The sequence below is a fragment of the Nyctibius grandis genome, chromosome 1 (assembly GCF_013368605.1).
Source record: "Nyctibius grandis isolate bNycGra1 chromosome 1, bNycGra1.pri, whole genome shotgun sequence".
Lineage (NCBI taxonomy): Eukaryota > Metazoa > Chordata > Aves > Nyctibiiformes > Nyctibiidae > Nyctibius > Nyctibius grandis.
The window spans coordinates 63,961,849-63,988,812 of NC_090658.1; the positions used below are offsets into that span (position 1 = coordinate 63,961,849).

At 43.4% G+C, this 26,964-nt stretch overlaps 1 protein-coding gene across 3 annotated transcripts; it reads right to left on the reverse strand.

The window, feature by feature from the left end:
• Positions 1–21: 21 nt before the first annotated feature.
• On the reverse strand, positions 22–26,654 carry HECA (hdc homolog, cell cycle regulator). Of its 3 annotated transcripts, none has more exons than XR_011050020.1 (5): positions 26,398–26,654; positions 10,452–11,492; positions 7,175–7,329; positions 3,342–4,418; positions 22–261 (listed from the first exon to the last, which is right to left on the reverse strand). XR_011050020.1 is itself a non-coding variant. In XM_068422029.1 (4 exons), exons 1-4 carry the CDS (start codon positions 26,627–26,629, stop codon positions 4,254–4,256), a joined length of 1,593 nt encoding a protein of 530 aa, XP_068278130.1. In that variant the 5' UTR covers positions 26,630–26,654; the 3' UTR covers positions 22–4,253. The 3 variants fall into 3 exon arrangements, 1 of the variants encoding a protein (XP_068278130.1); XR_011050015.1 differs by having other exon boundaries at positions 3,328–4,418; XM_068422029.1 differs by having other exon boundaries at positions 22–4,418.
• Between the last annotated feature and the right edge of the window lie 310 nt (positions 26,655–26,964).

A 26,964-nucleotide genomic window follows, 5' to 3' on the forward strand; every position in this document is an offset into this window, starting at 1 on the left:
AAGAACTCACAGCATTAGCTGTCTGGTATTTATTACTTTTTATTACAGAGAAGTCACAACAAAATATTCTCTAACAACACAGGCAAATGATATCATAACCAATTATTTTAATTTCATCAACATTCATTTGCTATGTACATATTCTTCCATCTGCAAAAGTGCAATCCAAGAATGTCTCAACAAGAAACCTTTATGGACAAGTACATTTTTGAGGGGTTTTCTCATCAGTGGCCTTACAACAACATGTTTGTCCTCGGTTACCTGGTACAACAAAAGGAAGAGTACATGGAGGGAAAAAAAAAAAAAAGAAAAAAGAAAGAAATGGGGTTAGATGCCTTCCTTGTAGGAATACTCCCTATTTTCCCAACTAAATTAGTTATTAATACACTGCTCACTACTGGAGATGTTAATGCAAATAGACTATAGGATAGTCTATGGGCTGGCTATAGAACACTGTAGTTTTAATGACTCTACAGCATTAGACAGAACAAGAATTTCAGGCTGATCACCTTAGTTGATGTCAAATTACACATCAGCATGTGAAAGCTGTCCATTGTGTTAGTTATGGTTATCAAAATTTACTTTTGAACATCGTACTGATGGATGAATTCATTTTTACACATCCAAAATATGAAGTCTAAATGCAAGCCTCTCCTATGGAAGACAGAGTTAACTACTGGAAAGAAAAGCATTTGCACATGCAACTCCTAATACTATCACAAGGAGTATCGTGCATTTAAGAAGAGTAGAATGAATCTCCAAATCCAGAGGACTGTATTCTCATATACAAAACATATTTCAGGCACAATTTAATCTGACCACAGGCCAGATTTAAAAGAACACAGAGCATCAGAAAAATGAAAGGTAATGAAGAGTAAACTTCAGCCAAACAAGTAAAGCAAGCAGCTCCCTAGCTAGGGAAATAATTTCCCTTTTGACACATTTAAAAGGTCATGATTACTTCCAGTGCTCGTCCAGATGGACAGCAAATCAACTGCAATCTAGTTTAGCCTCTAAGTAGCCATTAGGTCCCTACCTTTGCCTTTGTACTTATGCAAAGCCCAGCTGAAACTCTCACGGCCAAAGGGTGGGCCTGACTGCTTGACTGCAATCTGACGCACGTTACAAAAAATACTGCATTTTGCAGTAACCCAAGACCAGTTTTCAGTACCAGCAAGAAGCCAGGAAAGCATTCTCTGCAAATTAGGGATAATTTACTTTGGAGTGAAAGTTCAGAGGAATCTTTCTGTAGCTCAGCTGGTTTCCATCGAGGGTCATTTTTACAGCGCTACATGTGCTGCTAGCCTCCAGTTGAGAGATGTGTTTTGCAAGAAAACAGGCATTTCCTCAAGCAGTAGGTAAGACTCACTTAAGAGCAGAACTAAAAGCAAAAGCTGATGGAGAACTGAATTGTTTTCTTGGATAGATTTGTACATAACTCCTTGTCGCTGTTAAGACTTTAATATGCTTTCCCCTTCCCACTTTGTCAGTCTGCTGCATTTTTGGTTTTGACTTGAATATACTGTACAACCTTTCATATGCTTGTGTTTTTAAACCTGGCCAAATTCCCTTTTCCCATGTCTACTCATTCTCGATTGTCATAGATACATGTCTGGAGAGGCATCTAAGTACTTAAAGAATAGAATTATAAATTAAGCTACTCTAAGGAAAGCAAATGAACAAGTATTTAGAAGGACTCCCGATCCCACTTCTCTACCATGTGCATAGTACAGTGACACCTCCCCTCGCTGAATTCATGAAAAAGTGGGTACACAACACCATGTAGCCTATGTGGGAATCAACACCCTAGACTCATGGCGTGATTGACTAGCACTCAAGACCTAACAGTACAGTTACAGATGTATCCTTTCATTTTTTTCATTACAGGAGCTTTATCTTTGCTGTGTGATTTCAGGCCACTGGAACAGTCTAGCCGTTGTCCATCTGGTCTGGTTCTGCCCAGCAATGCAACTCCAAACCTTGTTAGCCATCCTAACCCCATCAGGTTGCTCAACACACCATCAAAGCTGAAGGGCCCATCGTCCCTGAGGAGTTAGTTCAAATTATAACCTGATTGTTTTCCATCTACACTGCACAGCTAATCAGGTTTTATCTGCTAGACACCTTCTTCCAGCCCAGGTGTGCCTGGACAAGCTGCTGCTCCTATGGGCAATGGTTACAGTGCCGGTCCCACTGCTACTGGGCTCGGTGTTATGTGGTTTGTGGTAGTCGGACCAGGACAGTGTTAGAAATCCCCCAAAGTCCTTCCCATAATTCTCCTTAACAAGGAAACAGGTTTTCTCAAAACTGTCACAAACAGGGAACAACTGTACAAAACCCCAAGGATGTGCTCCAGATCCAAAACCAAGTACAGGAATGAGAACAGAAGGAGGGGAGCACCCGTGATGAAGGCTACCACAGCCTGCTAACACCGTTTTTCAGACCAGCAGTGGATCACCAGTGTAGCTGTACAAGATAGACAGTCCAGATGTGAAAACCATTAACGCAAGTTGGCTGGCTTCTAAGGACATTACCACTCAAGTTAGCAGTAAGTGATCTGTGCCAACATAAGCCCTATGTGCAGCTCAAGTATTACTAGAAGAGTGGCTAATGCTGAAAGGAGCTAATTCTGCAGTGAAGACAGCCAGGAAATAAAACTGTGAACTTGGCATTTTTATGCACAAAGAAACATGGATGTTCAGTTCGAGTTTTATGTGCACATTAATTTCTTAACTTAGCAGAAAGCACAATTCTCAGTCCAGCATATAAAACACTTTTTTGGCTTCTGACTTTTTTGTTTTCTTTCCCAGGGTGGCAGAGTATCAGGGCCATTTTCAAGATCATGATTTCAACAGATACACTCTTTAAAAAGATCCAGATTTGGGAAAAACAAACAACTTGAGAAGAAATAAAAAATAATCCCACCTCGTAAAGAGAAACAAAACCCACATCTCTCGAGTGGACAAACACTCCATAAATACACTAAGGGGGAAAAAAAAAACAAACCCTCCCCTAAATCTCAAATGGCTTGAGAAACCAAGCAAAAGATTAATGACCTATTTTAAAATTTTTATTTAAGGAAGGGAGAAACGGGAACCAAGAAACAACAACTGCAGAGCCTACAGGGCCAAGCCCTCTGATACAAATTCACTGCCTAATGCATAGTCTATTATGTACAGCACAGAGGCATGTAGAAAGTAAATACGCTAAGTTTGCTGTCTTAAAAAGTCTCCAACTTTTTAGATCCTGGACTTAATGCAATTTTGGAAGACAAAGGTGCAGCAATTAATTGTTTTAAAAATTGATGCCATGTTTCGTACTCAGTACCTCTCAGCTCTTACATGTCTGACGGCCGAGATCCCACTTCATGGTCCTCCTTCTACACCAGTCCACAGTAGGCAGCAAAGCCTCAGCTCCAGCAGACACATACAAACACATCCCCATTCAGCTCAGCCTGTTCCTTCCCTAAAACGTCTGTGAAGAAACACCTTTAAATGAAGCATTTTAAGATCTCCAGCTTGTTTTGGTATGAATAGATGACCTGGCTGGGCACATGACAGCCCTGGTGGAAGCAGCACTATTGCCATATGGTCAGTCAGTGAGGGCAACGCACACCAAATGCACACAGCAGGAAGACACTATGCCAAAAAAAAATAATTCATTTCAAGATTGCATTTTCTGGCATACATTTACATTCACTTGTCACAATACCTTAGTTTACACCATCTCGGGAAATCTGAAAGAAAGCGTGCTGAGGTGACCGGCAGCGTGGGGCCAGCTCCTGCACCCATGGGAACCAATGCAAAAGGCTGAATGAATTCAACAGTAACAGGATGGTTCCTTCCCAATGATTTCCCATTTCCACCAAGCTGGAGGGACAACAACCCTATACAATTACCCACTTTCCAGCTGGACATATTTTGTCCTGCATGTCTCCCCATGCCCTTCCTATAAACCGTATTACAATTATACAAAAAAATAAAACCAAATCATTTGTAGCTGGACTTTACCCCACACTTGGGATATATTCAAAGGCCATTAAATCGGCTTGCCTCCAACCTTCACAGAGATCTCATCAGGAGGATTCTGGTTTTAACAACGTGTATATATACATATTAATATGTACACAGACAAAGAAGCTGCTCTTTCAGTTAGAAAAGAAATTAGATTTCATCACAGAATGAATCCTATAAAAAGATATGTAATAAAGTTGAAATACCCATAAAATAGCTATTACTAAAGCAAAGCTTTCGTCAATAAGCCTCCAAAACTTTAAATGAAGAAAATGGCTTCACGAAGTGGTAGTCTAGATTGCCACAGTGAGGACATTGCTGGACGTTGCTGTATTCAGAGAAATACTGCATGCCAATCCGTACATCTATTACTGGCTTCCCACAGTGCTTACAGTTCAGTCGAGCCTGTAAAAAAACAAATAAACAAACAAAAAGCCTTTTGAAATAACCAAACTCACCTCTGCTTCTCACCTCTGAAAAAGAGAGCATCGCACGCAGGCCCCTGCTCTGCCCTCCCCAGCAGGAGAGGGGTAAGTCAGGAAACTGGCAGTAAGGGGATCTGCTGGTAAGGACGTTCCCCACACAGACTGGTAACTCGCAGGCGTACACAATGTTTTTCACATGAAATACCACCACCAAATTCTGGACAGTAAGCTACCTCCCACTCTGACTGACAGGAGGTAGACAATTTCAAAGTTTATATACACATACAATTGTTTTGTGTTGATTAACCTCTGAACCAATTCCTCAATCCCCAGCACAAGAAGTGCTGTGTCAATAAATCATTAATGAAGCCCTGAAGTGAAGAAATTTTACATTTGTACCATGCAATTCAACCGTTTAGGTTGACGTTTGAACATGATCTGTCTATTAAATATATCAGCATTTTAATCTTTTGGCTTAACAACTCCATAACTTCATCTACTTTATCAGCACGGCATGGTATTGTATCACTTTAGGTATCTATTGAAACATTTATAATACATATCAGGTTATACAAACTAAACATCACTTCAAGTACACAAACTATTCTACCAAATCCAACCGAGAAAGGACCAACATTAACGAGGTGGATATGAGAAATCATTAAAGGGTGAGGACAGACAAAGCTATTAATGTTCAGCAGTAGCAAAAAAAAGTAAGTCTTCAGAAGAAACCTAGCTGAGAAACCCAGCCCATTGATATAAAGAAAGCAACAGGTGGTGTGAAAGCTCAGCAGGTCATTTGAAATACTCAAGAGAAGCAGATTTGAGACTGTAAAGGAGTTTAAGAGTAAAGGTGGCAAATGAGCAGTGAGGGCCTGAGCTGTATCATAGCCTAACCTCGCAGCCCAGCGTGCTAATGAAAGCTTCAGCTCTTCACTGAAAAGAACAAAAAACTATTTTCTATGGCAATCTTGATTTAAGGAATTTTCCTGGGATGAGAAGGGGAAGAAATTACTAAAGTATTATTACTGTTGAGACAAGACTCAAAAAGCAACAATCAATTCCACAGCCATCTGCTCTGTCTGAAAAGCAGAAATGCTAAGAAATACAATCTAGTAGGGCATGGATTTGTATGATTTTCTTAACCAAAGTGTTGTTTTTCCCCTTGCTACTGTCCAGCACATCAGCTAGCTGCTAGCAACCTGACAGTGGCTGCAGTTCATTATCCTACATGCACATTTGTGATGTGTAATTAAATATTTTGAAATAAGGTATGAAATTATTCAAAACAGAAATTAGCAAGGCAATTCGGAGTTAAATTATATACCATATCTAAATGTCATTCCTCTGTATGCACAGAATCATCTGTAACAATCAGGGTGAAACAATAATGTGTATTATCTGGCAATCACAGTCACTGCAGCTAATGATTTCATAGTCAGTTCTATTACTTACCATGTACTGTCATACTGTCCATTAATCATATAATTAAGGCTCTTGTATAATGAGACCTCAATTCTTGTCTGGTACATTCAACAGAAGCAATTCAGATTTAAATCTGCTGGCTTTTACAGCGCTAGCAAGTCAGCATCAGTGTTTTATCTTTAAAAGTCTCTATTTAAAAAAAAAAGTTACAATCTCAAGAGGCACTAAATTTGGAGGTAATATCTCTGTCTTTAGTTATAATTGTTATCGATGTCATTTTATCCAGTAGCAGCACCACCACTTGTCTTTTGAGTAACACATTTTGGTAAATATGTTAAATTTAAAATTAAACGGCATTTTGCATATTGACAAAACTCTTAGACTGCTCTTAAGCACACACAATACCATGAATTGATCATACTTTGAACGAATGTATCTTTGCGAGCCTCCTGCTCTCACCCAGTAACAACCCCTGCGTGCCCAAAGGCAACAGCCCGCTCCCCAGCATCCCAAGGGGACCGCTGAGCCGCTCCCAGATGGATGGCGCCCAGGGCTTTTCCCGTGCGCTATCTGCACAACAAAAGTGCTCTGCCCATCCCATGGACAGTTCTCTCAGATGCTGACCACCCTGCTGCCTGAGGCACAGGTCTACTCTGGAGTAACCCCCAGGCCTTGGATCGTTCTCACCCAAGGTATAGCTGAGGTGAGCATTTAATGAAAACTAAGCTGCTTCAGGCTGTGGAGGAGTACCATCATCAAAGTCAGTTGCAGCAAAGATTAAGGAGAGCTGGGTAATCTCCAAGCACAAAGACTCTTTAGACCTTTCAATTCCCTTGGCTTTTTTGCTACAATTATCTTATGATAAAACACAATTCAAGCAACTAAGAGAAACCTGAATACATGAAACATCTGCTAAAAAATGTGCAATTGTTATTAAAATACTACTGGAATTATATCTGCTAAAAATGTGCAATTGTTATTAAAATATTACTTGAATTATATCTGATGCCAAACATACTTGCTAGTGATCATCCTAAGCATCAGATTTAATTGCAAATGCATTTAAATGGGCTTTATTTAAAAACATAAGTATTAACCACTGACCATTGCTCTGGCTTTTTTCTAGCTATAGGCCTTTGTGCCTCCTAAGACAAAGGGACAGAGACTTGGTCAGCTTCCTTGTATTGCACTCATATGTACAGGCTGGAAAAGAAGGATGGAAGAAGAGAAGGGAGAAGAAAAACACAACCTTGGCTTTACTTATCATCAGTTGAAAATTCACCTTATGAGTCATTTACATACGGTACTAACCTGACAACAGGGAGATGCTGCCAGAATGTCGTAGGTATACATAGTTCCCAGCTGATGCCAGCTTCCATCCCATCGGGACTTGCACTTAATGCAGATGATTTTGTGAACCCCTTCTAAGCAGTCTACACAAACAGCATAGAGGTGCATAAGCCTTCCTGTGGACAGGAAACACACTTCTTAAGGAGACTAGAACAGATGATTAAACCAGACATTTCCTGCAATGTGTTATCTGCCCTTTGGTGATACAAATCACACCTTACTACAATTTTTTTTAAATAGGGAGAATGATAAAGTAAAAAAAGTGTTTCTCCATGGGAAGTACATAGGGCTTGACTGAAGCTATTTTCCATGCATGTAAAACTCAGGAATTAGTCATCACCCTGCCCACCCTCCTTTCCTCCATTTGCTAGTAGACTTTAGCAAAATCTTTTATAAAAGGAGTTGCTGAAGCTGCATGAACAGATGCCAGGTTAAGCTATCTGATCAGCTGCAGCGTTTCCAAAACCCGGATTGTGCCCTAGCTTCATCCCCACCTGACAGAAGAAGTAGAGAAGTGCTGAAGCTTATCAGCAAGCTGGGTACAGATTCATTTAACAACTTGCCAAAATCTTCCAGCAAAGAGGGAACAAAGGACCTAATATTCTTCATGGAAAAAAGCAACAGCCAGAAGAGCAATTTTCTCTCATGTACTTTTTCCTGACCATTCACTAGCAGTAAGTATATTTAAAAACATTCTATATTACACATACACAGATTTAACATGCCATTCAGAACTACAAATCTATCAAGCTCTATCGTGACCTTAGGCTCTGTATGCACAATGACTTTCAAAACCTGAGTTATATTGACTCCCATAAAAATCAAGTGGTTCAGACTTGAAAATGAAATATTTTCTCTACATAAATGTGATTGAACTCACCAATGCAAAATCCAAGATTCAAATTTCACACAAAACAAAGAGCCCTACACAAATTACAAAGATCTAGCATCTAGATTATGCCCAATTTGTAGTGATTGAATCTATCTGTGGTTTAATAGTTGGCTATTAGAAGAGGGCTGACACAGAGTGCTAATTCTGTAATACACCATATTTTGCACTGCTATGTAAGATGAAGCTAAGAAGTAGTGTAGTTACAGATCAGCCACAAAACAGGACTGCATATGTATGTTTATTTTGGATTGCAGTTCATGCTCTTTAGCATCAAAGTACTGAGCACATCACAACCTGTAATTTAATGAACACACACATCTTGTACCTCTTCTAGATAAAAGTGAATAAAATGCTAACAATTTATGATTAGTCCATACCAGACACTTTCAAAACGAATTGTTTGTTCTTTAACTTGTTTTGTTTTTTAAGCCAACTATTTTAGAAAAATTAGAAGAAAAAACAGATTCTTCTTAAAATATATATACAAAATAAACTTGCTAGTATGAGCTGGGAAAAATCGAGTTATTCCACATTGGCATGTTCAGCTCTAGAAAATGTGATGTGGTGAGACTAAAGTGCAAATATCATAAACTCTGTTCCTAAAGTGAACACTCAAGATTGGAGATGTTCAAGTAATTCCACGCACAGAAGTTTTGTGTTGTGCAGGAAGATAAAATAATTTTCCCCATCTGAAGTTCTGCACTGTTCCCGCACATTAAAATACTGTATTCCCCCACCGCTTAATTTTCAGGATCCTTGTTATATAGGAAATGAAGCACCTGATATCTTAAACATGCCTGAAATAAAAGAAGTGATTTTCTGTACTGAAGAGAAAATAACACCCTGGAACAGCACCTTGCAAGCTTAATTTCATTTCAAAGCATACTTCTGATAATAAACCATTTTACCCAGGACAAGGAGGTAAAAATTTTAACAATTAATTATTCACAGCATCTTGTCTGAGCAAGTTTTTCAGAGGTATCGTCCAATGGTTAAGGAGCAATTAATTTAAAAAAATTCACAGAGTTTCATTCTTAGTGGCAAATGTTAACAAGTGACCAGTTTCACTATTACTAAACTGCTATTAGTACTGATAAAATCACAAGCACATGGTGCACGCCTCCCCACAAAAGCAAATAAGTATTGTTATCTCATATACGTATATTCTGTTTATCCCGGAGATTTTTTAGTTTGTATGTTTGTCTATCACTTTTTCTCCTTAGAGTACATTAGGCAAGACAGAAACAATAACGTTAGCATGAATACAGCTTAGTGACTTAGTGCACAGTGATTTAAGGAAGAAAAAAAATATAAAATACAAAGTTTGTTGAGCAAAGGAATGTTACATAACACGTATTATGACCATGCATGGGATATTACAAATTTTACTGAAAGGAGAGAAACGTACATGTTAAAATACCTCTCGTTAATGCTTTCCAAACACCCTTTTCAATGTATAATTCTATGGTTTTGAACACCAAACTACAAATACTTTCTCTGACTTATTTTAGCCATGCTGGCTGCCAGCAGGCTGCAGGACAGGCGTGTTTTGCCGTGTACCACCCTGATCACTTGGTTTGGGGCACAGCTTTCAGGAAGAGCTGAAGCTCATCCTAGCCCACAGCCGTTTGTTTCTCTAGGAGGAGAAAAGTAATACAAGCTTGGTCTCAACTCAGCTCGGAGCTGGGACGTGATCAGGATGCAATCCAAACAGGCGGGAGTTTGGAAATAAGTCTAAATCCCCCACTACACCATTGCTGCTTCAACCCACCGTATCAAAAGCTTCCTTTTACTACGTCCAACCTCTCCAGGCCGGTGTTAACATAGGCCAGACTATAGTCCTTTCCATATTAAAAAAAAAGTAGTTTGCTATAAAACAAGTGTTATTCTCTAGTCTGAAAGCAGATGAGAGGCACCTCATCTCACCAGTGGTACAAACAGAACTTTCACCCATGCTGCAGCACAGTGTGCTTAAATTTAAAGGGTTTTTTAAAAGGTTGATGTATATCTTGGAGTAAAGCTCACAACAGATAAATCAGCATGCACAGGCTGCAGAACAGAGGGGCTGGAAATCCTTCCCGTGGTCTACCTAGAAACCGGATGAGAAATCTCTTAGTTGTAAACCCAAACACAAGGTATAGATCTTTCTACGCGGCATTTGCTTTTTGTAATTCCTCCTAAGTGTTTCAATCTGATCCACGTGATTAATTTGGACGCAACTTCAGGCTTTATAGAACTGCTTAAAAATGCAGAATCACGATGAAAATCTACAATGGGGGGGGACAGGGCACAGAAGGCAGTTCCATCATTTAATGAAGCCTAGCATGACTGACAGACAACCTGTACCTTGAAGGTGACAGGGAACATCATATTCAATCTCATCGTGTCTTGATGGGCTAAGGAACAGGGTCCCGTCCACCAGCGGAAACTGTTCAAACACTGGCAGTGCCCTGTGGCATAGTGCACAGTTTACAACGTTCCTGTGGCTGGCACTAAGAGCAGCAAGGATAAACTTCCGAAGGTCCTCCCCTTGGCCCACCTGGGCATCGTCTTCCATCCGCACATGGAAAGTATTCAATTTATGCCTGGGGATGTGAGTAAGCAGCTCAGATAGATCGATCCTTCTCAAAAACTGCACAGGGGCATCGAAGTGTCCTGACCTATGTGCTTGCAAACCAGCTGCCCCGTAATCAAAATGCGCGTTCCTGAACACGCCCCCGCTGGCCATGTTCTTCTTATGGGGCTCCAGGTGAATGGCGTTCTTCAAAAACTCTCCTAAGTATCGCGAGGAACGAGGGCCACTGAAATGCGTGGGGGCAAGAATAGAGTAGCCAGTGGGTGGGGACTGGCCGGGAGAGACACAAGGCGAACGAACTGCATAGCTGCTGCCCATGATGCCCTTCTCCTGGGAGTTCTGCCGGTCCATTGAGTGCCTTCGCTGGAGGTCATGACTCAAGCCCTTCTGTGGCTTGTTGGCCAGCCTGCCCTTTTTGGCCTCCTCCCCTGACTCTGCCATTGACCTTCCTGTGCTCTTCTCCAACACTGATTTTTTCTTCTTATCATCCTGCATTCGCTTCACCTGGTACCAGTCAGTGTCCTTCTTTAAATGACCCTGCCCACATCGACAGGAGCAAAAGCGAAAAGCCAGGTCATATCCCTTCTTTGTCCACATGTTTTGGCGACACTGCTTTTCGTTCCAGCTCCTGGCTCTGCCAATGCAATTGAACTGGACGAGAATGCTGCTTTCCCACTCATAGAAGCACTGAAGGTGCATCCAGGTGCTGTATGGACAATGCTCATTATTGCATATAACCTTCTGGTAGTCATCCTTCTCAAGGTCCACCGGCCTTCCAAAGCTACAGATCAGTGGAGTAGCACAAGGGGCTTCTGTGGAACATAAAACAGACACATTAATAACTTAATGGCCTACTTATTGCACCACTTCTTTAAACACCATGCCAAACACGCACGCGAGCTCTTGCTCATGAACCATATTACTGAAGGGCTGACAATATCAGCTCTGAGTCAGGGCAAAAAGCAGTCTTCGCCAAAAAAAGTTAACTACGTGAAAGGAGATATGGAAATGAAGGAATAAGGAAACAAAATGACATTATAGTTTGTTTAATATTCAAAGCCAAAGCACCTCAGAAGTATTATCCCTCCTCAAGGGTTTGTGGATACTGTTGCAAAGGCTTTAGGAAGTGAGGAGAAAGATTTGTAGGTGTTTCTGGAGGGTTGTTTTGAAGCCTGACAGGCAACATGGGGAGAACATAGAGAGATGCTTGTTTGAAAAACAAGTAGGCAATACAACCTGGCTTTGCTATCACAGGGAGAGGCAGGAATTGATCTTTTCTTTGGGACTGAGCACGAGATAACATCTAGGGAGAGAAAGAGGAAGCAGGGGACTTTGAAAAGCAAGACAAACAGCTTATGTTCCTAGGGCAGAAAGGAGGGCCTTCATTACATTGCTCAAGCAAATATAGACTATACCACTATCATTGACCTACTGGATACCTAAATTTCACAAACCAAATAATTCTGCAACACAGACAAGTAAAAAAACCCGAATGCCACATGGTCTTTTATCAGCAAAGTAGCAGCCTTTGCTATATCCTTGAGCAAAGAACAGTTCATTTCAGTTCTCTCCCTGCAACAATATCAGCTTCTACACAAAAATGCTCTACAAAAAAATATTCTGCACTTATGAACCAATGACGTTTTCCCCTCCCTCACCAAAGTACCTCAGACTCCCATTTCTGGCTGCTCAGTTGCAGCTGGGAGGCACAGAAAGGACAGGAAGTTTTCAGCTGGGGTTTCTACTGGATCTTAAGAGTTTCTAATTATGAAGTTTTTAGATGCTTACTCAAGTATTACAAATATTTCTCCTCTGTATTTCTGACTTCCTACTTCCTCCACTTCACCAAAAACCACCGCCCCAACAGGGCTGGCAGGCTGCCTGTTAACCTCTGTATCGCTGCATTCAAATACTGGCAGGCTTCTTCACGGTCTTCCATGGTCAAGTGCTGTCTCACCCCATGTGAAACAGAGCAAACGGCTCCCTGCAGTTCCCCAGTCTCAGCCACAGCTCCAGGACTTGCAGCAGAGGTACAGTGAGCCTTGTGGAGAGAGGCTGCTGTGATTCAGGTTTTTTTTTTCCTTAGGACTTAAATTTCTATCTGATAAGCAGCAAAAAAAAAACACTACTCTGTTGCATTGCTTTCAATCCTGTTCTTGTCACTGCCAGCACGTGTAAGACAACACAATTTGCAGTGGGATGGTCGGTTTTACACTGCTATGTTCACTTTTACTCAGTATCTCGGTAGTAGACACGCTACCCATCATCACCTGTCATACAGCAGCAATACACAAATCAGATGCTTTACAACAACAGATCTTTGCCATGCTAGTGGTTTTGCCCCTTCACAACAAGTTTTTGTTAAAAGGCTATAAAAAACAAACAAAATCTTCAAGGTTACCTTCAGCAAATTCAGGACTACAGTAGCTCTTAAGACTCATGTACCCAGAAGAGAGGGGCACAAAGAGCACACGAAAATTTTCCTGAGCCGCTCCCTAGAAGATGCCATATCCTTCACCTCATTTCTCTGCCTCCGTTTCAAATGCCAGAAGCAGCACAGTTGCAAGGAGAATTTTCTGCAACACCTTTCCTTCAGGGACTGGCCTATAAACTGCGAGCAAAGCACACTGCCAAAAACACTCTCTTAAAGCAAAAAAAGCCTTTTTCATTTCAAAATATGGACTTGTTCAGTCATTAAAAAAAAATTACCAAATAGGAGAGAACAGAGATAAGAGAGGCTTTCCCTAGGGACTCTTTGGAAGTTCCTTCTATACACGTGACACCTATATTCTTACTAGTTGTCTCAGGTCTCTGAAAAGCCCACTAAGAACATGCAGGTTTTGAGATGTCTTTGAGAAGCATGAATTTTATTGGCTAGCAATACTAATTTATCTCCACAGTTTTTACTGTGTTTTACTAAGTATAATGCCACTGGCCAAGAGCAAAAGTGAATGATAACTTATCTGCTCTGAAACAAAATCTGTCAGATTACCAGTTCAGAGAGTTCTCCCGCCCATTCTCCTAGACTTTGATTCAAGTCACACTATGCCACACCAAGCATCTCCACAAAGTGTTTCTTCGTTGTCAGTCATTCTTTCATCATATTTAGGGCCTGAAAGTATAGTTTGGAATATAGTATCCTTATGCAATTTATCTCACAAAATTTATCTCGGAATTTCCATAAACTGAAACCATTAAAGGCAAATCATCAGAAGTCAGATGTGCAGCAAGACACTGTCGGTTCCGATATGAACAGTTCCCATTTATGTATTTCCTGTATTCATCTATTTTGGTACATATTCCTTTCCACCACTGCCAGGAGGCAGAAAGAACATGCCAAAAATCCACTTATGCTCCCCCTGTGTTTCAGAGTGTAAATGTTCTAACAGTCACAGGTATAATTATAGCTGACAGCCAAGAAAGTTACTATACAGAAAAGTCTAGAGATCTCCACTTCAGAATAAAGACTATAGCTTGTTCATCAATACTGGCATAGTGAACTGACTAAAAAAGAGAAGTGTTTCCTTGATTAGGCTTTGAACATGTTTTTGGTTTTGGATGCAAAAACCTGTGATCTCTAGTCCCCTGAGAAGTTTACAGCCTCTTCATTATGTGGACAAAAAAATGAAATTAATAAAATAAGTGGCTGAAATACAGAAAAAACCACCACAGCCCAAGTATTCCACAGAACATGTCCACAATTATTTGATTATGATCATGTACTGGGTGTGTAGAGGTTATTATAAAGGTGACTTTCAACAGATTTTTTCCCCTTTTCCCTGGTTGGTCAGTGAAAGGACTGTGGAATGGGATCTCCTCCAGCTTCTCCTTGAGAACTTACAGATGTTAGGTTACCTGAGGAACTTCTCACACAGCATAACTATGAGCAAGAAAAAGCTTCAAGTTTTGGACAGCGATGTCTTTGTCAACTTTTATAAAGCTTTCAGACATTCCCTCATCTGATCTTCTATCTACTCAGTGTCAATTGGCTGGTCACACAATCACCATAGCAAAAGCAGGTCTACAGCAGCTGGAAGAAAGCAACGGAGCAAACAAGAGCCTTCCCCATGCAAAAGACTCCACTGAATTGTTAAACGGTGGCACTGAGATCGCTTTGGAAACATCACTGCTAAGAGGAGAAGCTGGTTCCTCACCTCTTCGGGGAACTCACCTGACATTTCACTACTGTCACTGCAATAGCACAGGAAATACTAGAACACCAACAAGTCACTCTGCCATGTTGCCACGCTCCACAGCAAGGTTAATGCCATGCTAGTCAAAAGCAACTTTCACTGACACCAGTTTGTTATTACGAAGTCTGCCGATTTGGAGAATGCCTTGATAAAACTGCTGCAGTATTTCCACAGCAGAAGTGAAAAGCCCAGCATGGCTAATGAAAGTTGTCTCAGTAGAAAGTCCTACCACTTCTGTAGTATCCCCATATTTAAGAAAGCAGAAAACTCCACTACCTGAAAAGCGTATAAAAACCTCAAGCCAACATTTGGTTCTGCCTAATATTTCAAATTCCAGCAGATCTATCTGTACAAAGCAGACCGGGCACAACTGAACATCCCTTGCAGACTTCTCTCCATGCATGTCTCCTGCCAAACATAATCATGCCACATGTTCCTACATAAAGAATAAATGAGAAACAGAAAACAAAGCAATTTTTTGTGCAACTTTCCCAGTTCACAGCAACAGATATGCCTTAGAAGCGAAAGAGACAGCATTCACATCACTTTGTATGGGAGCCACATTAGCAAATGTGAAGAGCTCTTCCCATCAATCCACACCCTTGGAAGTGCTCTGGGTTATTTAATCATTATGAACGAGACAAAACACATTACAAAATTACAAAACTTTAAAAATTCTTGTTATCAAGCCCTTCTATTTCCCATTAATTAGAAATGTATTTTGAGATTATTCTTCAAAAAGTCAGAGCTAGAATCATCGTCTTAATGTTTTATAACAACAGTACAACGATTACTGTCAAGAGAGACAATAAAGGGGAGTAAATAGAAATTCACACGGCCAAACTGCCCATCCACACCTGCAGCCCCAAGCTTGTTTGTTTGTCACCTAAATATAATTTACTTCCAAGTAGCTAACAGATTTCTGGTTTCCAAAATTATGAAATTGAACTTCAGGAGAAACGAAAGATTACCAGGTATCAGAGCAGCATCCGTTCTCCCAGCAGCACCTTCTGAAAGAATGTCTAAATACAATAAAAGCACCCTTGTTTTACCTCTCAGCTTCAAAGTGGTTTTCACAACCTAAGAGAACAGAACAGGACAGCGTGCAGTTTTGTGTAGCAGAACGGCTTTGACGTTCAGACACAAGTGCACGGCTGTAACAGACAGGCTGTCAACCTGCAACTACAACTGCATGCTGCTTCTTTCAATAAGTTATGTTTCCACATAAAAAAATAAATGTTTTCTCATATTCTGCTGTAGCAATTTTGATCAGGAATTCTGAAAAGAGGTGCAAAGAGCAGCACATAAATGCCCTCTAAAACAGAAATAACATACAATATTCCAAACAAACGTACATTTGAGCAAAGACAGCTCATTGTTTAAACAAGGTTATGTTTTATGTTTGACAGAGCTACCACAAAATTAACTTTTCTTTCAAAAATGACAACATGACAGAAGATTGCAAGGAAGCTGGTTTAGTGCTTACCCCATGTGCAAGATGTCACTAGTTCTATTACATGAGTAGTCATATGAAGCGATCACTTTCCCCTAGAAAAGATTTCAGGTAATTTGGAGCTGCTAAACTCTAGTTCACCCAGGAATTCAGATGACAGGGCTCCTGGAGAGCTCAGTATGCGCTAGAACCACCTCCATAGACTTCACTTACGCTGACTTCATGCTTGGCCTCCAAGGGAGTCCCTTCACACAAAAAACACTGTTTGACTTTTTCTCAGTTTTTCCATTCAGATTTATAAACATCAATAAAAGCCCAGAATATAAACAGACAGTTGAGATAAATCTCCTTCAACAAAAAACCCACGTTAACCAGTTGCTACATTTTAATAAAAAAGAAAGAGGGTATATAAAGACCACCCTTATGACCCAGACGAAAGCAGCAGAACAACGGCTGAGTGAGGAACTTCCCTCTGATGAAGTAAATGGAGGAGAATGTTGTTTACTTCTGTTTACACACCCATCATAAAACCAAAGATGCACCCAGCAAGCCAAATGTAATGACTCCACGGCTTCAGTTCCGTGACTGCTCTCATTTGTTCCAAGTCCTCAATGCAGATGCCTAAAGCAAAATTCGCTCTTCCCCCTCCATGTTCCCACATTATCCATTGTGTGAAGCACCAGAGTTTTTCAGTCAGTGGACAGAAACAGATAATTATTTCCTGTACTCATTGGCGTAGGTTTCAGCTCACCGCACACACTTGCAATCGCTGGTAAAGCTCAAGGGAGGTGTTAAATATGTGAGGCTGGGGGAAGAGGAGAGAGAAGCACGGCGGCTGTTGGAAGAGGCAGCCCTACTGTCATCTTAAAGCAAGTGTCAGGCGACAGTAGGTTGTTATGGATCTGGAAAAAGAAATTGTCTAAAAAAAAAAAAAAGTAAGGTCTTGGCACTAGAACTGCTGCAAGACACTTACTACGGCTTGGTTTTAGTCTGCTGTTACTCTAGTATCTCATCATCTATGCCAAGGACACTTTACTTGCCAGCACATTACCTAGGCCAGAGAGGGTACCTGTGGGACACACACTTTGCAAATCAAGAGCTTTAACCTCTACCACCGCCTTCCCATGAACAGTGCTCTCTTCACAACCCTGCACAGCTAGGAATTGTTCACTCTGACAGCTTGAACCAGAGCTGAGTCATTTCTGTGGATGGCTACTCCCTACCAACCATCTGCATGAATCTTCTGAAGTTCCTCTGGCATCAGCGTAGCTTTATTTTAATTGAAGTAATACCATATTATTGTGCTAATACTGTAATGCAGCTGTAGAAAATAAACCACCACCACAACAACAAAACAGACTGAACGGAAAACTTGTATTACTTGTCCAACGTGTTTGCTTTGGTGAAACTTGGAATACAATCTAATAAATCAACGGACTACCTAGATGTGACAAAATGGTATTGCCATATGCACAACTGGTAAAACAGTACAAATAATACAGCAATAGAGAAATGATCAGTCACCTTCCTAAGAGCCTGAATGCAATGGGAAAAAATGTTTCACAAGTGGATCCAAAAGGCAGGCTTGGATCTTCAGAGCAGAAACAACAACAAATAACAGCCGACAAACAGTAAGAGAAGTCTTTCAAAACAGCTCAGCTCGTGGCTTATGTTGATAACACTCACTGATGATGACTGATGTCTCTCCAAAACTTCTTAAGCAATCTTTGCATACTGATCAAGATGAAAGTTTCCAGTCATTCTCCAGGAGAGAGGGGAAAAAACAAGAGAGCAGTACCTGGTAAGCCACCCAAAACACAGGCTTTCCTCTGTGTCACAAGACTCCCTCTTACATTCTTGGAAAGCGAAGCCAACGCCAGCAGTCCATCTTCAGTGAGCAATGGACAAGAGCTCAGGCTGATGTAACACCCAGCACAGACACACCTGAATCACCGTCGGAGAGCCACTGACTCCAGACAAGGCCTCATCGCAATGGGAGTCTGGCTGATAGCTTTCCACACGTAAGCACCTACATATTGACATTTACGTGCCAATTTGGAGCTCAATCCTACGCCCAAGGACCAAGTAGCTGCAGCCAATATTTATGCTCAGAGGGACTTAAAGTGCACAAAGCTGTAAGCAGCCTGGCTCTCCTTGGCATGCTTACCCCACGTGCAAGATGTCACTAGTTCTATTATGTGAGTAGCCATATGAAGCGATCACCCTCCCCTGGAAAAGATTTCAGGTAATTTGGAGCTGCTAAACTCTAGTTCACCCAGGAATTCAGATGACAGGGCTCCTGGAGAGCTCAGTATGCGCTAGAACCATCTCCATAGACTTCACTTACGCTGACTTCATGCTTGGCCTCCAAGGGAGTCCCTTCACAAAAAAAAAAAAACCCCAAACAAAAAACAAGAAAGACCTAGCAACTACACAGCAGCAGGAAGATGCCTTGGAAATCATGAAAGCTTAACTCATACCTGCCATGTTAACACCTTCTAACTTACAGCACAGTCAGAGCTACTGCCTGTTTATGAAATCAGCAATTTAGCACGTGAGTCAGTTATCTGTAGCTCTTACTCAACCACCCACTCCCAGATCAGCCATCACCTCACCAAAGTAAGTCAGAAAGTCAAGAGGAAAACTGTACAAACTAAGGAGGATAGGCACTTACATGTGCACAGTAGCTTTGCAGTTTACTTACACAGCCATCTGTGCTCCAAGCTGGACCAACTGCCTACGCTGCTGAAATCCATCATGAGAATTCACGCGGTCTTGTAGAAGTCACCATAATCTGTACAGTTATCATCTAGCCAACTTAGCCAACTTCTTTCCATTAAATACGTGTCGTCCAAACACAGAGAACAACTCAATCACCAGCTTTAGCTTTTGCTTAGGATGTACCGACCCTTTCTGCATACAAGAAATCTCGCCCTGGCTTGTGCTGTAATACCCTCAGTCCAACTGAAAATATCACCAGTTCACCACACCAAAGAGAACAGGTCTGAGCCTATACCTGTGTCAGCACCAGGACAACTAATGACAATAAACTCCTGATACTCCCGAGTGAATTCTGAATTGGCTTAACCAGGTCAGGCGACAATCAGTCCTCCGTGCCACAAGCAATCAGCCCGGGCCAGGAAGGCTCCTGACATTCCTCAGCACAGGGTGGATTTTTCTGGTGACCTCTATGCCGGTGAATGCAGAGATTAGTGACTATCTCAAGACTGATGGGCATCAACATGTTTCGAACATTGGCTGTTGCTTTGTCCACAAATGAATCGTCCTCACAGAAAAGCATTTCCACCGTTAAATTCTCTCACTGTAGCCTTCTAATAGCTTTTAATACCTCACAATGTTACAGAAGACCAGCCCTGGTGCCTCAAGAAACAGACATCCTAATAACTAAAGCAGACTCTAATGCACCTGCCCTAGCAAGTTTTCAGTGGCAAACTCCAACTCATGCTGGGAATAAAGAGATAAATGTGGCAAGCAGCAGATGCCCTAATACCAAAGCATAGATGTAAACACCGCAGGCTGGACTTGCCCAGATTCAGAGCTACCCACCAGACTCAGTCCAAAAGCACAAGAAGGGAAGAGAAGGAGAAAAGGTTGAATCAAGCGGTATCAGCACCTCTTTTCATTCCAAGTCTAGGGATGTTTGTGTCATTGGTCTATCCTTCCCACGTTTCAACATGACAGACAGTATTTTTATTTCCCATGCTAAAGGCTAAAGAAGCTGGTAGAAACTCAGTGGGAAAGGGGAGATGCAGTCACCCTAGCTGCAGCACCTAGCATCTCTGCAAGACAGCAGCTCCTGAGTGTGGAGCTGTTGGCTCCAATAGACACCTTCCTCACAATGCTGTGCTGGCACGCAGTCCTGCCCGTGTGCCATCTTTGTCATCTGTGCAGTACACGGAGACCTCGACTGTGCGGTGCTCCCAAAATGGGTATCGGTAGCACAGCAGTGGAGACGGGGAGTGCCAGGCACACTAAACAGTCAGGTTCTGACTGAAGCTACCTCCTCTCCCAGCAGGCATTCAAGACAGGAACAATGGCAATGTCCCTCTCAAGCCCTGGAAGGAGGACTGACAGACTCTACCATTGCAGGAGAGACAGAGAGAAAGAGATAAAGGTTAAAGTGAATGCTCTCAAGATAAATGTCACTAAAGTCTACCAGGAAATGCCAGTGCTCCACTCCAAATCCCGCAAGCTTTCAAAACAGAATTACCCACTCCAGTGACTAGATTACTGCTTCAAGAGGCCTCTTTGAAACTATTTGAGTTTCTATCACAACTGTTTAAAGAAAACCTATGCCCTACTAACGCTGTTGTAATTTAGACACCTTGAAGATTCGCTGGAGTATTTTACCCTGAGCTGGATGCAAGGTTTACCTCTATTATTTTCCCTCACTAACGCTGCAGGAAGAAAAGCAGAGAAGGATGGACATCTGCCAGTCATCACAGTACTTTAATATCAAAGGATGTCTCAATATGCAAGGCTGTAAGTGAGGCTGAAGAAAACTTACAAATGTCTCCAAGGACTAGAAATCATTTTGTCACTACTTGTTCGATGACTGGGAGGAAGATACGGGATGAGCACAGACAAAGTAAAGCAATCAGTTCAAAAAATGTACTTCCTCATATGAAACCTAACAAACATCAAGCCTAACCCTTACTCATGCAGGTGCTACACTTGAGCAAATGACTAATCACATGAACACAGAATGCTGTCAAGGCACCGATAACCGTTCTGATAGCAAGTAACTGTTAAAAAAATTAAGTGGGTGTGTATTTGCTTGCATGAAAGGATACTATTTATTTTATTCAGTAATACCATAGACATGATTCCATTTGCAAAGATTTGCAGAACATGAATTGCATTTGCTACAAAAGCATGTAATTGTATAGTTTTAAAAATCCTAAAATGAATATGAAAGTCCCTTCGAACCCGATTTGCATTGATAGAAACAGTGAAATTTGCATTCAATTGATTTCTGCAGTTAGAAGAACTCAATGGAATTATGAAGCAAAATAGTTTCCCCTTAGAAAATTAATAGGTATTAAATTTTGCAGTCACTGCAACAGAATAGAAACTTAATTTTCCAGGTGGTCTCACTGATACCAACGGGACTCTCTCAAGCTAAGTAATGAGAAGGTGACAATACGGAACATCACTAGAGTGCCAAACTGGATGTTATATGCAGCAGGGAACATCTGACAGCAAATATTAATCCATGCTACAGCAATTCATGCTCTAAAAATACATTTTTAAATTAAATATTGCACTGTCAAATTTTCTGGCCCTCTTCAACTATCCCACCTCTAGGATATAATCTTTTTTTTTTTTTTTAAAAAAAATCTTAATTGTTGGCCAGTCACAGCTTTCAACACGTTAGTCACTGTGGCGCTGAATGATTTTCTTCTTCATACATTTGTGCTACATTAGCATTTTTATTTGAAAGTAAATCAGTCTTACAAATTTGTGAAACCCAGGTAAGAGCATGCAAAAGCCATTTTAAAGCCAGGTAACTACAGACAAGTTCAGAGCCCAGCCAGCACGGCGGGCACCGCTCGCACAACCCCTCGTCTGCCACAGCAGGAACTCCACCCCTGGGAAACCATGCTCCTGTGAGACCTACAGCACCCACCTCCACCAGCTCGCCACAGCCCTTTTTCCCCTGAAGGACACTCATGCCTGGGGATCCTGCACACATCTGACCTCCGGCAACTCCACCTGACAACCCACCAACGCACCAGCTCTGCCACTTCAGCAGTTCAAGGGCTCACCTACGCCACAGGGGAAAAGGTATGGTCTTAAAACAGATCGCAAATACACCGTAAGATGGTGTTTTAGAGACAGCTATGTCGTATTTTTTTTCTTGAATTTAGCTGGCTATAATGAACCCCACGTTAAAGGTGAAAAGCACACATACAGAGAGCCAGCTTCTCCTTTTCTCTCATCTTCTCACAGCACCAACACTGGAGAGCCTAGAGTGACAAGGGGACATAGCAGCAAGATGCTAAGATAGCGACCATCAAGAGGAGGAAGAGGACTTGGGTCTATTGGACAATGGAATGGAAACAAGGCAAAGAAGACAGATGGAAGAAAGAATTGTAGGGTCAGAAAAAACTATATGTGGAGACCAGAGCGAGAAGTTTATAGGATAAAAGGATAAAATGGCTGGAGCTGATGGTGTAAAAGCACCCAGGCTCAGCAATGCAGAAACGGAGAAAGAATTTGCTACCCAGAGCCCTCAGATCTGAAGTAAACCCTGCAAATCTTCCTCTTCTGCTGCTCAGGGCAAAGTATCTGTAAAATATCTTGCCTCCCCACTCTTGCTTATGCCTGCAGGTGAAGGTAACCAATTATTGCCGTTGGGAACACTGGTAATCCACAGGGCTGAAATCAGTGGGGTAAGTAAGTGCACAGTCCCATGGAGCTGCTGGAATAATTTTACATGATGACAGCTCATATTTTCTAGTTTGGTTAAGAAAAGTAACCCAGAAAATTAGCTAGAAAACTATCAATTTATTAGGAATATCATTCAACCACTCTGAAGACAAGGAACCTAAGAAATAAGGCTGTGACATCAAATTTCAATTTCCCTGTGCACCGCGATACTGTTAAAATTAGTCCATCCCCCATCCCCCGTGACTTGTGCTTCATTCAATGCAGAAAATGGATGCACTTTGGTCAAGAAAGATTAGCCTAGCATATACAGAATTCCTGCTTGGTCTGATGGAAGAGATAGGAAAGGAAGGCACAGCTACAGAGCATGAATCCTCCTTGTCAGCATCATCCCAATACCCGCTGAAAAGTTAACAGTGCAAGATGGAGAAGAGCCATCACATCTGGTCAGTGGTTAGGCTCTCCACCTTCCTGATTCCCACAGCCAGACGTGGGAGTTGAGAAGCCTTCGATCGCAGTTTGAGCTCTGAACACGGACACGTTAAAACACCACCAATAAAAGCATAAACAGATGCACTCTTGGGGCAAGGCAAAAATCAGCCTACATTTCTCAATCATGATGCCAAAAATTGACTGGCACTTTGAGAGGAGATTGTGCAGGGATTGAAGCTAAATTTGTCAAAATGTAAAAGGGAACAACATCTTTCCCCTGTAAAGGGGTGCTATAATGGCAGTTCTGTATTACATGGTCAGAGCTGCACAGAGAAGCCCAGAGGAAATTAAAAATTCTGTTTCATTATGGCATGTGGATGCGGGGCAGAAACGATGTACAGATCACATAATGAACTGTGAGGACTTAAAAAAAAAAAATATGTCTGAACCACTATCCCTTCCCTGAATGAAGCACGGTCCTGATGGGACTGCGCAATTGGGCTGTCATACTGACATCATGATGCAAAGCCAAGGTTTGCACAGACAATCTTAACTTTGCAATTATTAAGTAAGTCTGCCGCTTTCATCTCTGCATACTTCTGTCTTGATCTGCGTACTTCTGTCTCTGATCATCCACTGCTTTTCCAGGGTAGGACAGCGATAATACCACACACATGCAAATTACTCTAGAACAACATACAGTGACGATGCAGGAGAGAAGAGCAAGCCCAGGGGACAAGGGACCCAGAGGACTGTCGAGCCTGGGCAGCACGAGTCACAGCATGCAGCTGCACAGTCCAAAAGCAGCAGGGCAAAGACCTCCCCTGCACCCAGCACACTTAATCCGCAACCCAGATAATCTCCCATGAATAATCGAGAGTTGACTGTGTACAGCAGAACTCTGTTAACCTCACAACTCACTGCAGCAGGCTGCGTCCTCCATAAACTGCTTAGTGATCAATTAACCATAAATGCACGGCCTCTTACAAACATCTTGAGCCTAGTAATGGGACCCTTGCCTCCAAGGCCCTGTCTGTACTACATAGCTTCATTTCAGATTCATCCGTTTGGAAGACTTGGGGGAATCCATTATCACCATCTAATCTTTTCCTTGCACATGACAGCCAGATTCCTAGCGCTGCAGCACAACAGGGGCAGTTTCTCCTTTCATGTCCTGAACGAAAACTGTTGAAAGCTTTGGACTTATCAGTGAGAACACAATTTACAAAACTTCGAGCTCAGGAAGTTTCCTGAGGCAGCAGTCAACGTAAAACAAAGCTAGCAACCACATCTACTCCTCCAGCCTTTATGATTATCTGAAATGAAAGATGTGACTAGATGCAATGATCCTGTCAAGTCAAAGATCAGGTGTGCTGACCAGGCACTCACAGCAAATGCCGAAGCCAATGTTGTACCTGTGTTGTGAAAGGAAAAAAAAAAGGGGGAGAGGAGGAACTGACAAAAGTGTTGAGGATGTTTCTGACCACTGAAGTCACATGGAATCAGGGAGGGAGAGAATAAAGGAGCATCTCAGGTTAGCTCTTGGAAAGGCAGCCTCAACTTCTGAGGAAGCTGGCCAGCACAGAGGAAGGATACGTAAGGTAGCTGAGATACACAGTCTTACAGCTGAAGAAGACTGACAACCCATCCAGCTAGCAAGCTGTACCGCTACCAGTGTTCCACTGGCATCACCTTCAGTGGCACCTGCCCAAGGAACAACGCTTCGTTATCCCTATGCAAAAGAGCCACACCAGAAACACTCCTCTGCTTTCACTTATGCTTGAGCGAAAAAATTTGGAAAACTTTCTCTCCACCTCAAAAACTAAATACAAGCCAACAGTGTCATCTATGAGACACCACCTGCAAAGCAGATGTCGCACATATTACATCACCAGACTGAAGTCATGATAAAAATGCTCTAGAAATTCTCTAAATCCGGCTAATTTTTCTTTTTTCCCCCCTTGTTCGCTCACTTAGAACAAATAGTTAAAAAAAAAAAAAACACCTAAAAAGGAAATTCTAAGCATTCTCCACAATTCTCTGGAGTAAGTAATACTCTTATAAAAGCAGTCTGGCAAAGACCTTGTGAGCTAAAGTGATTCGTAATTAATTGTTAATACTTCTAACGAAAAGTTTCCATTAAATAATATACGAGAACCAGACATCTTGAAAACTGAAGTAAGATTCTTGGAACTACCTTTGGCTGACAGCAGCCAGGCAAAACTACCGCCACAAAGTATAAAACCGGTTGTTGCTATCCTCCCACTTTTTCCAAAGCATGGAGAGTAAAAACCTGAAGTCCAACTTGAGAGGGGGAAAAAAGCCAAGAGCAGGGACTCTGCGACTCAGTTTGTAGACCTAGCAGCAGACCTACGGTGTGGGTGTTTTCTGGCTTAGCAAAAAAGTGTAATAAAATCCTAGCCTACCTTTAGTTTTAGCCTCAAATATCATTCCGCAGCAAGACTATCTCCAAACGTGGATAGCAATGCAAGTTTCTGCAAGAAGGCACCCTACCAAAATTGCTCCAAAGCAAATACCAACCCACCCACAAAAGGCAACATAAAATGGTCGATGAAAAGTGAGTACATTACCCTGACAATCCCAACCGCTGCAAAACGACAAATAACGCGGACCGAAAGCAGGACTCCATTTTTAATTGTGCTGAAATAAAAGTCGGAATTTTTCAACTCCGCACTGGATAAGCCGGGACGAGGCCGGAGCCCGCGGGCGCTGCGCCTCTCGCCCGCCGCCGGGGATGCGCTCTGCCCCGCTGACCGCGCTCCCGAGCGGGCCGCCCCCCTCCCCTCCTGCCCACCCGCAGCCACGGCCGCCGGGCGCCTTGGGGCAGGCAGGCTCCCGCCGCCCGCGCCGCTTTCAGCACCGCCGCCGCCGCCGAGGCCTCCGCGCTCCGGCGGGTCACCGGGCGGGGACACCCCGGCGAGCAGCCCCCCGCCCCGCCGCGCATTTCGGGGAGATCCCGACGGCGGCAGCGGCCGCGCAGGGGCCCGGGCGGCGCCCCGCGGGGCTCGCCCCTGCCCCCGCCGGCAGCCGGGGCCCGCCCCTCTCCTCCCCCGGCCCCGCCGCCGTCCGCTGGCGTACGCCCGCACGTCCCCTCTCGCCGGGCGCTCCCCCGCCCCGCCGGGCCCCCCGCGCCGCCCACACGCCCCCCAGCCACCGCCTGCGCCACGGCGGGCCGCGGGAGGCCGCAGGGCCCGGCCCGCTGCTCACCGCTCTTGACGTCTCCGGGCGCCGCGCCGCCGGCGGCCGCCGCGCCGCCCGCTCCGCCGCCCGCCCCGCTGCCACCGCCCGCCGCCGCCGCTCCGGCTCCGCCACCAGCCGCGGCGCCGCCGCCCGCCGCCGCTGCGGCTCCGCCGCCCGCCGCCGCCCCGTTCTCCTGCTCGTCGCCGCTGCTGTTGGCGCGCTTGTTCTTCTTGCCCTTGCCGCCCTTCTGGTTCGGCATCGCGGGCCCGGCCGCCGCCGCGGCGGGGCGGGCGGGCGGCAGCGGCTGCGGAAGGCGCCGCCGCCGCTACCTCCGGCTCATGGCGGGGCCGCGGCGGCCGCGCTGCGCTGCGCCGCGCCCGCGGTGGGCGGTGGGGCCCGCAGGGGCCGGGACGGCGAGGGCGAAAGGCGTGTCCCGCTCGGCCGGCCGCCGCCGCCCCGCTTCTTCCCGGAGCAGGCGCGGGCGCTGGCGGCAGCGGGAAGCGGAGCGCGTTCGGGGGGGCTGGGGCTGAGCCGGGCGGGCGGAGCGGGAGGGGCTTATCGGGAGAGGGAAAGCCCCGCTCCTGCCGGCATGGG